The sequence below is a fragment of the Struthio camelus genome, chromosome 15 (assembly GCF_040807025.1).
Source record: "Struthio camelus isolate bStrCam1 chromosome 15, bStrCam1.hap1, whole genome shotgun sequence".
In the NCBI taxonomy this organism is placed as follows: domain Eukaryota; kingdom Metazoa; phylum Chordata; class Aves; order Struthioniformes; family Struthionidae; genus Struthio; species Struthio camelus.
Window position 1 is genome coordinate 14749683 of NC_090956.1, and position 17132 is coordinate 14766814.

The 17132-nt window shown below is 41.6% G+C and overlaps 1 protein-coding gene across 18 annotated transcripts in view; it reads right to left on the reverse strand.

Annotated features, from left to right (window-relative positions):
- Positions 1 to 17132, reverse strand: part of ABAT (4-aminobutyrate aminotransferase) — a 73426-nt gene that overhangs the window by 34264 nt on the left and 22030 nt on the right. For 11 of the 18 annotated variants that reach the window (XM_068908576.1, XM_068908592.1, XM_068908577.1 and 8 more), the window contains one exon: positions 11898 to 12026. In XM_068908576.1, the coding sequence (XP_068764677.1) occupies positions 11898 to 11967 (70 nt within the window). In that variant the 5' untranslated portion in view covers positions 11968 to 12026. Of the gene's footprint in view, positions 1 to 11897; positions 12027 to 12762; positions 12843 to 13590; positions 13758 to 17132 lie in introns of those variants that run through there. The other 7 variants (XM_068908584.1, XM_068908590.1, XM_068908589.1 and 4 more) reach the window with 3 other exon arrangements.

Here is a 17132-nt window from a genome sequence, read left to right on the forward strand (position 1 = left end):
TTCTGTTTAGTGTTCATATAAATTGGGGGCTGCACAACAACTGCTCCACTGCTAAATCAAACCAAAACACTACTGGATATAACACTTCATCGAAAGCTCCGTAATTCATAGCCAATAAAGCTGCAGCTTTAGCAGGTACACTATTAAGTCTAGAGATTAAAAAGTGCAAAAGAGACCAAACTAACCCTTTTGCGCCGCCCTCTTTTCCCCTGAGGGGCACCACAAACAACTCCATAACACAGGCCAGATTTGCCTTCCCCAGGCCTCCGATTTTCATTGGCAAACATTTCTACTTCTCCCTGCTAACTGACCACTTGCCTGTGCTCTTCATCTTCCTCCCTCAATCAGTCCTGCTCTCTCTCCACCCACCCCCATGGCAAATGTTACTGTCTTCCTTTAAGTTAAGGAGCACTATAATCTCCCTCAGTTCCCTTTTACTCCTTTCTACTACCTCATCGCTGTAGCTATCTCCTAAATACTACAGACTCTGGCACTGTCTTTTATTGCCTGCATTCAGCAAGCTGTAAAAGCTGGTGATTGTATATAAAGTCTACACTGTATACCAAGTACTTTATTATATGGCCATTCACCTTTTATAGCTGTTTAGTTTATATGCTCTACTACATATGTACAAGATCCCCAAGGTCACATCTACTTGACAAAGTACAATGCTGTGTAGACAACCCAGCTCAGGATCTGGAAGCGGCTCAGCCACATTAGTAACTTGCACTCAAGATAAGTTTGGCCTCTCAGCAGCGCTTGCTGGATTGGGCTCAATACCATGCTGCTGAGGCTACGTAGCTTTTGGTTGCCAAGAGAGCTTGGACAGCACTAACCTGCGTCTCTCTGCACCATGCTCCACTGTATGGTACAGACAGAGAGCAAGACATTCAGTTCTCCGCTCCTTTGCCCTCTCCTCTCTCCTTCCCACCCAGCTCTGGACACCGCTATACGATAAAGGAGAAAGTGCTGAAAGGGACACAGAACATGCAGCACATTGGAAGTCAGCAGTAACATCAACGATATAGAAAAAAATTCAAGCCTATGCAACGCGTTTAATAGTATAGGCATTTATTCTGAGTCTTCTTCTGGACTACTTCAGCTCTTTAACCTACAATGATTTATTTAAGTTTTAATCTGCTTCAATAAATAAACATCTATTTTCTGTTGTATCTTATTTTATAAACCTTATCAAGTGATAGATAATAAAAATCTAATGGGCTTTCAAAAAAATAACACAGGTAACCTTTCTGTTGATGTTCAGGGCAGATATTTTCACTTTTTGTGCTGTAAATATTCTGAAATTACTTCATAACAAATATTTAGGGAGATTTATAATGTTGCCCAGTAACAGGCCAAAAAACAGAGGGAAATAGGGGGAAGCAGCTTTACAGTAATGGCACAACTGATTTACTGCAGTCTAATATGACCTTTGTTGATATTTTATGTTAAAGGTGTAGAAGAACACACATGGTCTTGGACATTATGGTTTTGAACGCACAAAACACATGCTCCAAACTCAAAAAAAAAAAAAAAAAAGAGCCACACAACTGAAATCCTGTTTCTATCCAGTCATATCCCAACTGCTGTTTCTCATAAGACACAATGAATTTCATTTGAGCTTTTAAACATTGTTAGGTTTAAACTTCTACCACTATTTTTGACATGATGAGAAAAAATAGTTAGATTTAAACATATTTGTAAAGAACCATTTCCCCCAAAAAAGCAAAAGAAAAGACAAAGTAAACATTTTTGGTGTTTTAATAAACCAAAGTCTTTGTTATTTCATTGCTACTAATTCTGTGGTCACATAGCTCTGTTTTTTTGATAATTCATTTAAAAGAAACCATGGGCTTATATTATGCTATGCTCCTCTATGGACTAGTTCTGAAACAGAACATCACTTTTTTAAATAAATGAAATGCTTTCTTAAGACGACACTATCATCAACACGTGCAGTTACCTATGTGAAATTTTAATCTGAGGAGCTGGACTGTGGGCAATATTTTTGAAAAGGAAAAAGCTTAGGTTTGGTCTTCTGCTGGAGAGAAGAGGGCCAGCACATTAAGAAAAATAAGAGAGCCATGAGTGTTCCTACTGGTTTTAATACAACTGCTCAAAGAAAAGTACACCTAAGATTGCAAGTGCTGCAGTCTGGCCTTTCTCATACACAATGATTTGGGCCCTCTCTATTCTTTTCAACTGAGTTCTCATAAGAACACACTTGTTAGGGTGTAATTAAAGATTTCCTGTTCTATTAACAGTCAAACCATACCTGCAAACACCTAAGATGCCTGACCACTAGGCTGTAACGCTATTAGACCAGCAGTCAGATGAAGGTTTCCTGACTGCCACCTGTGAAGCATGGATAGCATTTCCCCTCCTCTTCTTCCTTAAATGGCAATCTGTAAAATATTTAACAGATGAGAATTCTAAAATAAACAACATTTTAAATACCTATTCTTTTTCTGAGAAAATTCTGCTGTGCATCTTGCAAAAGCAGCAGCTTCCCGTCTGAAAACACACACATTCACAGAGCCACACAGTAGGGAAGTTATGTGGAGAACATTTTACTGCTCTCCTTGCTTTTTTGTTTTAACAGCGCAAGTCAAGAAGGGGTTGCTTCTAACAGCCACCAGACTGTGTAATAAAAAAAAAATATCAATACTGGACAGCCACCTTCTTTGGAAAGGGAACTACCACTCTGGAAATCAGGCCATGACTAAAGAATGCACAAACACCCAGCTCGGTGCAACTGCTAAGGACTGGGTGTGGATTAAGGATCCATTTCAGGAACACTTGCATCCTAAAAGCAACAGTCTATCAGTAACATGTATGCACATTCACATCCAGCCACACTCTCCCTCCACCCGGAGGAATTCAGAACAGGATACTTTGGAGAATTTTAAAGAAGGAATACGGGGTGTGGGGGGGTGGAGATCAACCTCACAGAAGTGCCCAGTAGAGCAGCAAAGACCATATAATCCACCATCATCATCTTGTTACTGCTTATAGCAAACATCTAGTGCAAAGAGGTTTTTCAGAGGCACATACGAGTGATTTAAAAACAAACAGAACTTTACTGTGCAGCGCTGCATCAGCTCACACCGGCACAGCTCATACAGATCTGAAAAGACAGGTTTTCATACACGGCAAAGATTGGTCAAGTGAAACTAAAACATGCAAATGTTCTCAGAAGAAAAGAGCTGCTTTAAAGATTTTTTTTTTTTTTTTTTTTTAAATCAAAATGGTAATGTTGGTCAATTTGTGAGACAGATTATTCTTTTAAACAACATTTTCAGGAGCAGCTTATCCAAACCACAATCATTTTCAGTAAGTCAGAGATGCAGAACCATCTGAAAAATGAGCAATGCAAATGACAGGTTCCCCCCTCGTTTGCTTGTTATCGTCTAAAGCATGCTATATTTCATTATTCCCTACAGAAAGGGATTTCTAAGCTGATTCACAAATTTAATTTTACACTTGTTTTCAGAAGCCCACAGAGCACATTTTATATTATTAACACTAGTCTAATGGCAGCTTTACTGATCTATTGGTCCTTACATATCCCAAAGAGTTGCTCTACCTTGCAGCTCAGGAAAACGCTATGGTTTGAATTTACCTTTTACCCTCTCTGAGGCTGCTTGCTATAAGCAAAATGAAAATGGCCTGTGTTACCACATCAAAGGATCTTGAAACATATTTTTTTTCTTCCCTCTAGGTAGAGGATAAGGACGACTGGCTAGGGAAAAACCCGCAAAACCCAAAACCTCAACATACTAACAAAGCCTTTGATAGTCAGAAGCTAAAACCAAAGCACAATTAATTCCTCCATTTTTAAAAGCTCTTTTTTCCCTTTGAGGAAGTATAATGTAAACGATGGGCACAAACTCGCACAATTTCTAGCAAGGTCAGGAATAGATTTATTATTCCAAGCACTCTACTCATCAGACAGGCATACTTGTTCAAAGGGCAAACAAACCAAAAAACCAAACAAAAGAACCCAAACTTCCAGGACACAAAACTGTCCCCTTTCTTTTCTGTTTTTCTGTTTTCTTTTTCCCCTCACATTTTATTCTTTTTTCCTTCTCCAATTTTTATTCAAGTAAATTGGGACTCTAGATAGAAAGATGAAAAGGTCAGTCCCTCTAAAGAGCTCAGCCGCTAGTTTGACTTGTATTAGCGCCCTTCAGATATTTATACGTATTGATAAGATTGCCCTGAGCCTTTTCTTCTCCAGGATGAACAGCCCCAGCTCGCAGCCTCCCCTCGTGAGAGATGCTCCAGTCCCTTAATCATTTTAGTAGCCCTTTGCTAGACTCGTTCCAGTAGCTCCATGTCTCTCTCACACTGCAGAGCCCAGAACGGGGCCTAACACTCCAGATATGGCCTCACCAGGGCTAAGTAAAGGGGAGGGATCACCTCCCTCAACCTGCTGGCAATGCTCTTTCTAATGCAGCCCACGATACCATTGGCCTTTACCGCAAGGGCACATTGCTGGCTCATGTCCAACTTGTCCTCCACAACCCCCAGCTGTTTTTGTGCTTTCCAGCTGGTCAGCCTTGAGCATGTACTGCTGCACAGGGTTATTCTTCCCCAGGTGCAGGACTTTGCACTTCCTTTTGTTGAACTTGACAGGGTTCCTCCCTGCACATCTCTCCAGCCTGTCAAGGTCCCTCTGAAGGGCAGCACAGCCCTCTGGTGTATCAGCCACTCCTCTCAGTTTTGCAATGTGAGCAAATCTGCTGAGGGTACACTTTGCCACACCATCTAGATCAGTAACGAATAAATTGAATAGTATTCGACCCAGTACTGACTCCTGGGGTACGCTGCTAGTTACTGGCTTCCAGCTAGACTTTGTGCCGCTGATCACAACCCTCTGAGCACAGTTGTTCAGCCAGTTTTTAATCCACCTGTCTGTCTGCTCATCTAGCCCATGTTTCCTCAGCTTGCCTATGATGATATTATGAGAGACAGTGTCCAAAGCCTTACTGAAGTCAAGGTAGACAACATCTACTGCTCTCCCCTCATCTACTAAGCCAGTCGTTCCATCGTAGAAGACCATCAGGTTGGTTAAGCACGATTAACCCTTTGTGAACCTGTGCTGACTACTTCTGATCACCTTCTTGTCCTTCATGTGCCTGGATACGGTATCCAGTGTTAGTTGCTCCATCATCTTCCCAGGGATCGAGTTGAGGCCGACTGGCCTGTAGTTCCCTGGGTCCTCCTTCTTGCAGATTGGAGTGACTTTGCTTTCTTCCAGTCCTCAGGCACCTCTCCCAGTCACCATGACCTTCCAAAGGTGATTGAAAGTGGCCTTACAATGGCGTTGGCCAGCTCCCTCAGCACTCTAGGGCACATCCCATCAGGGCCCATGGGCTTGTTTATGTCCAGTTTCCTTAAGTATTTCCTGATCCTCTTACAGCAAAAGTCTTCCTTTCTCCAGACTTTCTCCCAAGGCTCCAGAGCCTGGGATTCCTGAAGGCTAGTGTTACCAGTAAAGACTGAGGTGAAGAAGGCAGTCCGTACCTCAGCCTTTTCTATGTCCTTTGTCACCAGGATTGCTGCCCCATTCAGCAGCAGGCCCACATTTCCCCTAGTCTTTGCTACTAAGGTTCTTATAGAAGTCCTTCTTATTGTCCTTGCTCTCTCCTTAAGTCCAGGGTTGTGACCCTGCTTTTGGCCCTGCTCCTTCCTCTCAGGATCCTGAACCATCTTCATGGTCACTGCAGCCGAGGCTGCCCCTGACCAACCCTTCCTCATTCCTAAGTATGAGGTCTAGCAGAGCACCTCTCCTCATTGGCTCTTCTATCTTCTATCTATCCTCTTATATCAGAGGATAACCTGTTGAGAAGGAAGGTCTTTCTACTAATAGATTATCTAGCACTACATGCACCCACAAGTACTGCTGCTAGGAGGTTAATTGGAGGGCCCGGGCTCAGTCCTACACCTGAAATAGCATTTTTAATCTGAAGCAAACAGAGGTCATGACCACGCTAAAGGTAGATAACCCAAACTGTCACAATAAGCAGTAATTCTCATCATGTTTGCAAACAGGAAAAGAACTTGGATTTCATAGACACAGAGATAAATAGTATTTTTAAGTGCGTGACAACAGGCAGAATGACACAAGTATATCCAGAATGGCCTACAGCAGAACGTCAGTCCCTGAAAAAGAGTTACGAAAGCTTTTAAATTACATTTTGCTAATACAACTGAGTGTCCTTTGCGGACAAAGCTGCGGCGTGACCTCATGTCAAAAGTTAGAACGCAAATGCCTGAACTATTGATGAAACTAACTTTCAGAGAACACGCTGGCTGAACAACTTGCAGAGAAGCCATCTCCTTTCTAGCCATCTCATCCAAAGGAGATGGGTACATTAAGTTAAATTCTACTTATCTTGCTTGTTGCAGACTTTTCAAAGCTCTATGCAACATGCATGATCTTTCTAAACACTTAAGTAACGTTAGCAAATTAGCGCTTCCTTCTGTTTCACGTAACAGGATGTCATCATTTCCTAGTAGAGAAAAAAGGAGATTTTCCAACTTGTGTTTTCTAAGCTACCCTCATCACTCATCAGGTATCTCACTTAGCAACTTTTAAACAAATTTCCACATTGCTAATAGCAACATAAATAACATAAGTGCACCCTTTTAACATTTTGCCATGTTAGTAGTCGCAGAAAGCACTACTGTTAGCAGGTCTCTGTGATAAGTAGTGATCTGTGCTAACAAGAGCTAAGTTCAGTACAGGCCTAGAAAGGAAGTGCTTAAACCCCTGATACGTTTGACCAAAATCAGTGTTCATATAAAGATAATTCCTGATTGAATAACTGAATATTAGCTGGGAGAAGTTCCAATGGAGGCACTGAAATTAGATCAGTGTAATCAAGAGGATAAAAGAAAAGAAAGGAAGGGCAAAAATAAATGCTGACACATTGGATCTCTCAAACGGAAAGGTCGCCAGTAGCACGTGCCATAGTATTGCTGCCTCGTGCAAGGGCAGAAAGACGGTCTCCCACGCATGTCTAGAGCTTCACACACACATCCCTACTCCCTGGAGGCTATTAAACAACCTTCCAGACAGAAGTTTAGGAGTGTGGAGGCTCTGACAGTCAAAAGGAGGAGGACTGTGATTTTCCCCAAATCCTCTTTTGGGTGCTGCAAGTAGAATCTGTTACTAACAGATCTTGACAGGGAATGGCAAAAGGCCAAGCTAACTAGAGTTGTTTGGAAAGCGAACATTGCTATTGCATAATATTGTGAAAACTGAGATTGCTATTTACAGAGTGCTTATACTGTAAGACTAGAAGCTGTTCCACATAAGATTATCTGTATTGCAGTACTCCTACACACTTACTGGAGGTTTTATGGGAACAGGAGCAGGATTCCCCCATGATCAAGAAAAAATTTGGTACCAAACAGACTGTACACAAGTGGAGGTTCCCATAAGAAAGCATAAGGCACAGTTCCTCCCTCAACCTCAACCCAGCCCCAAAGCAACTCTTCAGCAGTTATAGGAACATCAAACTGCTAGTTTAATTGTAGATTCCCTCATGTTTTTGAGGGGTAGAAAGGAGGCAAACACTCATACCCATGTTGTGCAGGGCTCTGACTTTCACTCCCACTGTGCTCTAAGTTCACCGACGTTAACAAACGCCTGTGCGAGTGACAGAAACCAGTCATAACATCCTTCCTAATTCTCAGTACAACAGATCGGAGCAACAACTATGAAAGCTCATCAAGACATCTCTACAGATGAGCAGCTACATGGAACGCCTAGGTGGGAACATATACGTGACAACAACCGCCCTTTGTGTGATAGAAAAAACAAGAAAATTAGATGGGAAAGTGAAGGGCCTTACCTTCACTCAAGGAGCTTAGAACTATAGTTGCTCTTGGAGCTCAGCCTCAGGGCCAGCAGGTTTCCAACAACAGGTTTTTAGATGAACGTGTCTGTATATCTAAACTTCATGTGCTCAGATTGAAAGGGAAAGGTTTCTTGGTCTAGTGAGAAGGGTTGTCTCCTTCAGAATAACCAATGGTCCGATTCCCCAGGGCATCAGCTGAAGCTGCCTTCAAGGCTTTGATCTCTACAATTTAGAGAAGGGAGTTGAATCTTGCTTCTCCCACATCTCTCTCTCACATATCCACATCATTGTCTCTACTGAAGCAAAGAAATATTACCCAAGAGGAGAATAAGGCTTGCATGATGTAGGACAGCCCAGATCACTCTGCCTTTTGTCCTGACTTTCTAGGGAAGCTCCTAATGTAGGAACTGATTAAAAGTAAGAAGTCTTGGCAAGGGTTAATACTACACACAAAAGTAGGACTGAGAGGAGGTAATTTTCATGGCTTTCCAACTTCTTTGAGGTAATTGTGATGAGGACAAGTCAATAATTAATATGAATATAAAAGTTCAGAGAATCTGGAAGAGAACAACTGGACCCAAGACGAAAGACTGAAATGTTATTTAGACCAGTTCAGACAAGAGTACAAGGGCCTGGCATAGGTAATCGTTTTCAAATGTGTACAAGGCTGCTGTGGGGGGGGGGGAGGGGGTAAATCAAGGGTAGGACAAATAGTAAGGACTTGATTTTTTCCCCTTGTTGAAACTTTTGTTACGCATTAGGAATAAGCTTTAATGGTAAGGTCAGTTTAGCAATAGAACAGATTACCTGGGGCAGGGTGGGGCGGCCTGTAGAATCTGCTCTACTGGAGACCTTTAAGAACAGGTCAGCACCTTAGAAGGGTATGTGTATGCAATAACATGAACTGATGCTACCTAAGGGCAGAAGACAGACCTTTTGGCATTCCTTCTAGTTCAAGATTCAAAAGATGAGTTCAAGCCCTTAGGGCAATCAACAGGAAACTGAACCCAGATCTCTATAGAGTCCAGCTTGTCCTCATAATTACGTTACTACCCTACCAGCTAACAACAGATTGCATTTACATCTACCTTACAAGTATGAAAATGGAACACTTTTCCTATTGTAGTGACACAACTGATAAAACCAGAGTTAGCACAAAGCAGAATAAATATTTAGATTTAGAACTATCAGTTGTGATCAATTTGCAGCACGTTGTACTGATAATAGCAACAAAACTCCGCTTGCAGAACTCAATTCAGATAAAAAGTAACACCTAGATTTGCCATTATTTCTCTATCATCATCAAGCTCTCATAGATGTGCCTGGTTGTTACTGTACTCAGAGCACTAAGCAAGATTCCGTATATCTGATATAAAGCCAATTAGGCTGGCTACTCAGTCTGTCATTGTTCTTCTGTGATCACTCAAGTTCTAGTTAATTATATCTTTGGGGCTAAACTATCAAGTTAATCAAATACAAAAAAAAAATAAACACATACTGGATTATGCCTTACTGAAAGATAAGGCTTAAGGACTCAAAACGCTTACTAGACTCCACATTTTTTGGCAAGATTAAACCTGTATTTTCCATTGATTTTGCTTAGCTATTGCGTTTTAACCAACTTAACCAGCAAAAGATTTTCAGTTTTCCCTTTCTAGTTAGCTTGTCATAGGCTAGCACTATATTTGGAATAAAAACACTACAAGCAATGGTCAAGTAAAAAAAGATTCTCCAGCTTCTCTTGTTTCATGTCCCTTAAACATGAAACATGTCCCTCCAAGTCCCCTGAGGACTTGAAATCCATTTTAATTACACACCATCCCACAAATACAATTAAAAGAAAAAGTTCCTAGAAATATTTTGATTAATATCAAGTTTTGTTACATTTGTTCCCACGTTTTACAATAGAGAGTGTAGGTCTAGCTATCTGCTGCAGTGAATGTGAACTTGTCAACATCCTTCCTTTTCACATGCAACGCTGTCACAAATCAGTTTATTTTATGCCCAGGACAAGCACAATGCCAACTCCCAAACACTTGCTTTGAAAATCAGAAATAAGGATGAAGAATCTATTTCTGTGAATAAATTTATTATCGATTCAAGCTGCACAGAATCGTTGTGCTTAATGCACACACCCAACTGAAGCATGAGAGCCCACAGCCAGAGACTTCTCTCAAGCAGCAATCTATTCTTTCCACCCCCATCTCTCCTTAGCAAATCCTATCATTTCAATATCTGAACATCAGCTAACCAATTGGTACTGCCGGAGTTTTATGGGAGTAAGGTATGAGTCTATTTTTCAGTTTGTAAAGCTCTGAGTTTGAGTGCTCAAAAATTATCTTAGTGGCTTGCATTCTCAGGCAGAAAATTCCAGGATGTTCCTCTCAGCGTTTCCCTAAAAACGAGCAGAGACTGGTGACACTGCAACCTTGGCTAGGACTCATCAGCAAAATAACTGAAGCTGAAATTTTTGCTACAAAAGTCTGTCAAAAAGTCTGCTGCCTATTTGGTCAGATGAGAACTTTTGCAGGCTGAAAATCTGCAAGGAAATAGTTCCTTCTAATCTCTGCAGACACACACACACAAAGCAGTCAGCCCAGAGGGCCACAGGTCTGTTATATAACCTGTAACCAAGGCCCTTTATTCTCTTCTTCAATATTTTAGCAGGGTTTCCCACTTCCAAATTCCTGAATGCAAGGATGGAGTAATGGAGCCTCAACTTGTCTTCATTTCTTATTGAAGATCTACATCCCTTCATTGTAAGGGGTTAGTGTATTCACCTTCCACTCCCGCCATCTCAAGCATCCTTCACAACTTTAGTGTATTTGTCTTTCTGGTTGGGAAGCAGCATAGATGCGTGCAAGACTCTGGGAGGGACAGGGAACATACAAGTGATAGTGAGATGACAAATTAGTTCAAAGGAGTGACAACTAATAAACGGCCTGGTTGCTGCAAGCACTTTCCATTGTCCACTATTGACCAACTGATCGCTGCACTTGCACAGCTCAGGCAATCAGTGCGTCACTACCAGAAATAGAACTGCATCCTGCATCGAAACATTGAGTTAATACTTTTCCAAAGTTACAAGACTAGATTTTGTGTACTTCAGCCTAAAAGGTCACCTGCTCCCCAAAGTACAAGGAAATCAATGATATTTAAGTTTCTGAGCCAATAAAAGTGTTCTTTGTTTGTCTGGCAGTGCCCGGAGGAGCACAGTGGCACAACAGAAGGAAGACTGGGGGAAAGAAAACACATTACCATTTACCAGGTCACAGAAAAAGTCATTTAGCCATACTGTATTCAGTAAAACACCACATAAAATGGATGCTAGATCTTAAGCTTTACATTGCTTTGGGAAAAAAGAAAGAGGAAAAAAAGAAGAGTCATATATTTACACTTTTAGAGCATGAAGAAAAAAATTTTAGTATCTGTTTTACAGAGACTGCAGGCTTAATATACACACACACATGCAAAATTACAAGCCAGGCCTGAGGAAAAACTTGTCATTATACACTTAGGAGAAGGTAGCTTGGCATTCTGCGTGTGTGTGTTTGTTTGTTTTCGAACTAGAGAGATCTGCAGGCAGAAACGCACGCTCGCAATAAAGGCCACCTCTTCATTATATAAAACTTCTCAAGACTTCCACATGGAGATGGACAGAGTCATGCTATACAGCGCAAAGAATAACAATGTTGATTTTGATGGATGTTTTCTTCATCTCAGCACCATGCAGCATCAGAAAATAGCCATGTAAAAGCAGAGTTCCAAGGGTTGAGGAGCTTTGTTTCATTTAGCACATTTACAGCATAAATCAGCTCCTAAATGAGGATTTCTCCCACGGTTTGCAGAGTTAAAGGGAAAAAGAAAAACATGTGCCCTTGTGGGCCAGTTCTGGACTACAAATGCCTCATTACCCAAGATGTAGAACACAGTAGCCTTCAAAATTCGAAAGACTCAGTGATACCAGACAAAACTCAGCAATAATCACACTGGAGTCTTCTCCACTATCACAAAGGGAACACTTACCAACTGCAAGTAGCCTGGAGTTTTGCTGCAGACAACAGGTCAGCTGCCGACTAAGCAACATTGATGCCATTTTGTCTTTTCTTTACTCAGAAATATTGAATCTTGGGAGATTTCTTTCCAGTCGATGTTCTGAAAAACAAACAAACAAACAAGAAAATAAAACATTTATATGCCTATGGCTGCAGCCACTATTAATACGCCATTGATTCCAGTTTCCCTTTTCACTAATTCAAATTCAAAGAAAGTGAAAGGATGGTCTGATGGATTACTGCTGATGTTCAAAGGAGTCTCAGGATTGAGATTCGAGTGTGCAGCTAAGTCCTGTCGAGGTGAATGACTTCTAGGCTAAATCTGCATCTCCCAGCCTTAGTGAGGTCAAGGGGTAAAGACCGTTTTCCATTTCCCCTTGATTTTCTTCTCTGCTCTCTGTGTGTTGGAGCAACTGTAATGAACATGTTTAAAATTGTTTCCAGACAGTCTCTGAAGGCGATGTATCCTTTAGATTCAAATAGTTTACGAGAAAAATCTCATTCAAGCTAAAAGGACTGCGGGGCAAACATTAGGAAATAAGAGGAAACAGAGCCTCTGAAAAAACTTAGTATTTTCTACCCAGTAATCCACAACTCTATTCATAGAGACTGAAAGTGTTGGGATTGTTCAGCTTGAAGAAGAGATGGCTTGAGGCGGGGGATCTAATTAGTATGTATAAATCAGAGAATCCCAGAACGGTTGAGGTTGGAAGGGACCTCTGGAGACCATCCAGTCCAACCCACCCTGCTCAAGCAGGGTCACCTAGAGCATGTTGCCCAGGATTGTGTCCAGACAGCTTTTGAATAGCTCCAAAGAAGGAGACTCAAATAAATACCTGGTGGGAGAAGTAAAGACAAATGAACCAGACTCTTCTCAGTGGTATCCAATGACAGGACAAGAGGCAATGGGCACAAACTGAAAATACAAGAAGTTCTGTTTAAACATAACAGAAAGCTTTTTTAGTGCGAGGGTGATTGAACACTGGCAGAAGTTGCCTAGAGAGGTTGCAGAATCTCCATCCTTGGATATATTCCAAACCTGACTGGACAGAGTCCTGGGCAACCTGCTCTGTTTGAGCCAACTATTCTGTGATGTTATGATTCTATGTCAGCCAATTAAATCTAAATGACCTTGTAAAGTTCAGGACCATGAATGATAATACCACTCTTTTTGCTCTGGATCACCTGCAAAAAAGCCTGGCTGGAAGTCATGCATAGATAAAACAGGTCATTGAAGGATACAGGTTACATTCAATTCTTATACTTTAAAAATCTGGTACCCTGCATTCTACTTCGGACACCGGAGGCTCTGTTTGTCTATGCATAGACTAAGCTGGCGTTTTCCTCCTCATTTGATTTTCCTTCCCCCAGCGGGTATAGGCTATTCAGTAGTAACAGACCGAGGCTTGCAGTTCAAATGAAACATCACTATTACCCATAAACCTTCTGGCAAACAACTCTATATCATAAATATGCTCTGAGAACATAGCTGCTCTTCCACCAGAAAAAGATCCTTTACTGCTTACATCATTCTTACTCCACTAATAACATTTGCAAACAGATGTCGGTGACTAGATGCTAAAAGCAGTTGATCTATTGCTGCCACGATAGAAAAAAATTTGTTATCCAGCATTAATAGTTTAGATGTTTAATTTCTGTATTACCTTTAGCCAAGATAGCAGTTACTTTCCTTCACGCTTGAGTTTTTTCAGAATTGGCAAAATAAAACAAAAAACTGCTCGCCAGGGGACACCTATTAATTCTCCAACTGCATTACTCAGGTACCAAGAAAACTCCCTGTGCCTTCCCAGACATTCAGCCTACCACTTGGTTTGCTCAGAGTTCAGTTTAAAATTCAATGTATTTTGAAATCTGCCAAGGTAAACAAACACGTGCGCAACATTTGTGCACACTCTAGAGAAAGTTATGTTAGCTTTGTACGTTTTGGGTCAGAAGCACAGAGGGAACTAGAGTTACTGTTTGTAGAAAACAGTAGCTTCACTTATAAAACAACATTCAGTGAATTCAGTCACTAATATTTTCACTCTCAGCCCCTCTCTTGAATTGTGTTAACCACTGCATAATTGGTGTGTGAAGAAACACCCCAAAACCATACCTTGCTTATCTCATGATCGTTCTCTAGCAAAAACAAACGTGAGCCTGAGTCAGTGAGACCACCAGTGCGGTAAGAAGCTGTTAAACAGTGACCCAACCCAGCACCTCTCACAACGGTTAACCACCTTGATGTCCTCTGCTCAGAACTATTTATCTGGACTGCAATTCCCTCCTTAAGTTTGCTCTGCAAGATACTACTTTTGAAAAGTTTCTAGGAACCTGTTAAAAGTTAACTTGACAAAAGGTTAAAACTTATCCCCTCATGATTCACTTTTATCACTCCAGCCCCCTTTACAGTCATTTCCCTCGGATATTTTGCTGTAAATTGGCGAATCTACCTTCCCCACAATGATGAGATGCCTCTTCACATTCAAATTAAACATTTTCAAGTCACGCTGCATGGTCATACCCATTATTACCCACGCGTCTTTCAGCAGTACTTACTATTCCTTTCCTAGGTGAATCAGCTCCTATGTTTTCGCTCTCAGAATGTTATTTTATCTCTTGCTTATTTTTAATGTTTATCTAAAGTCCTTTAATAGTTAAAATATAATATTATTTATATTAGGCTCAAAATTATATTTTGACATGGTACTGGCTTTCTTAAATACGCCTCGAAAATAAATTATTGGGGGTTTAACAATAAAATAGCTTAGCCCTAATTTTCCTTCATATTTGTTATATAAAAAGTTTCTAGCCTGCAGTCAGAATAAATCACGTAGTATCACATTGGAGTATAACTAAAATCAACTTCATTTCTGTCTCCATTACGCACAGAACTTCTCACAGAAGATTAGCTAGAATGAGGGTATATTTGTTATTTCATTATCGTAATAAACCAGTTGAATTTTGACTTCCTTATCCATTTCTTAACTAATTCCCACTGGCCTTCTTGTTGCCATCAGCCGCCGAAGAGATTGGGAACCGACAGAAATCAGTTCCAGTGCCCATGTCAAAACCGCAGAAAACGACGACACGCTCCGTCACCACCGCTACTTAGCGGCAACTGCTTACGGCTTCAGATTTGTTAGGCAAAATATCTCTACCAATGTGAAATATCAGACCGTAAAACGTGCGTTGAAAGACAATTCTTTGATTCGGGATTAAACGCTAGCCACCTTGGGCCTCAAAGAAGTGATTTCTGCAGAAAAAAAGATTCCCCAAAGCCTCCTCTAAATATCTTTCCTCTAATGGCAATTGCCTGAGCCACATACGGCCATCGCTACAGACGACTGCACAAAACAGCTATTCTGAATAGCTGAATACATTAATTTTGCGGATACTCCGTTTGTGGTGGGTGCACACATGCAGCGCTACTTTGACTTAAACTGTATTTGCCATTCCTTTGGTATGGAAAAATTTTTCCAAGAAGGAAGTTCAGAATAATTTACAGAGCACGTGAAATATGAAGATATGTGGATTTTTTTAATGCACAAAGAATGTAAAATCAGATTTTAAAAGCCAGTAGCTCTTCAAATTACGTTCTGAGTGATTATTTCTGACAGGCAATATTAGCGACTAGGAGTGAGCGCAGTCGTTCTGTAATAGCAGCTTTGCAACATATAATGAGGCACTGTTTCTGTGAGCTAACAAGAAGATGTGCCTGAAGGGGGAACCCCTGGAAAAAATCAAATAATTACTGAGGGACCCCAACATTCAGAAGGGCTTGATCCAGGCGCTTCACATGAGCGCTAAAATTCACAAACTAGTTAGTTTGTATAATCCGTTGTTGCTTGCTAGCAGAGAATCCTCTTGCTTGCTGGCATCCTGCTAAAGCAGCAGGATGCCTGCGTTTCAGGCTGGAGCTTGCAAGAGCCTGCCTCCGAAAACGTCCTCGGGATACAGGCAAAGCTAAGAGGCGGAACATGCACGTTACAAGACAGGGACGAGAAGTCAGCACTGCAGATTTCTATCTCATTCTTCCTGCTTATGCCACAGACACAGAAGCCCGTTTTAAATTCACGGGGGCACGTTCATCTGTCTCTCAGCTGCTCCAGACCCATTTAACCAGGAACAATTAAGTGGTTTAGAAAGAGCGGCACAAGCTGTACACTGCAATTACTCCACAAATCTTCACAGTATGTATTTGGGGCGAGGGGGAGGGGACGTAAAGGCAAATGAATTCCTCCTTTGCTGTTTTCACTTGCTTGGATTTGCTAGGATGCATAGCAGTAACGGCATCATCGTGCTGCAAGTTAACTGTCGCGAAACGTAAGACATCAAGCTCTCTGTTAGTCCCGTTCGCTTGGATTCATCACGATGGGAGCACAGCAAGCAGCTTATTTGCTTCACGTAGTGCTGTGGGGCTGGCGAAAGGCGCCAGGGCAGCAGCCCGAGGGCCTGAAGGTCTGTCACGGGGCACCCTGCCTCGCCAGCCGCCAGCCTGCTCCTTGCGGCCGAAGCAGCCACCTCCGTACCCCAGCCTGCCCAGCCGCCCGCCTCCTGGGGCAAGCTGTTTGAGAGGGCTGTAAGGAGGACGTTTCTCATAAAGGTGAGAAAGCTCTTCAGTTCACAGATTGTCATACCTTGACAGTGCGTCTTCCACATCCCTTCTTTTTTTTTTTTTTTTTAAAAACAGTGGAGGAAACTGCAGATTGAGAGACCAAGTCAGCTCCGGTTCCTGCTACTGAAACGAAGAGCAGTGCTGACAAGCACGGCAATGTTCAGGTAGCTGTGCTGTAACTGGACCTACACTGCAAAGCCAATTTTCTTTTGGATTAAAAATGAATTTCCTAAGATAGTAAGTCCAATTGAATTCATACGTTAAGGCAAAAATCACCGTTACAAAGGCAGACCACTCGACAAAGCGTTAGTGGTCCAATCTCGTGTGTTCTGTTTATCTCCTGGTAGCTCTTGTTCCTCCTTTTCTAACCGCCACAATGCTCCCACAATTGTGGGTCAGGTCTCTTCAAACAGTCCCTTTTCTGAAAGGGGATCAAACTAGAATATATTAGGGAACACACGAGAGGCAAGCTGGACCAGAATAAAGGAACTAATAAAAGGGAGTCACAGATTAAGTCACATGAGTAGTGACTATCTCAGATGCAGTCATATGCTATAAGGTAATGCAGAAGTGAGACAAGTAGCTCTT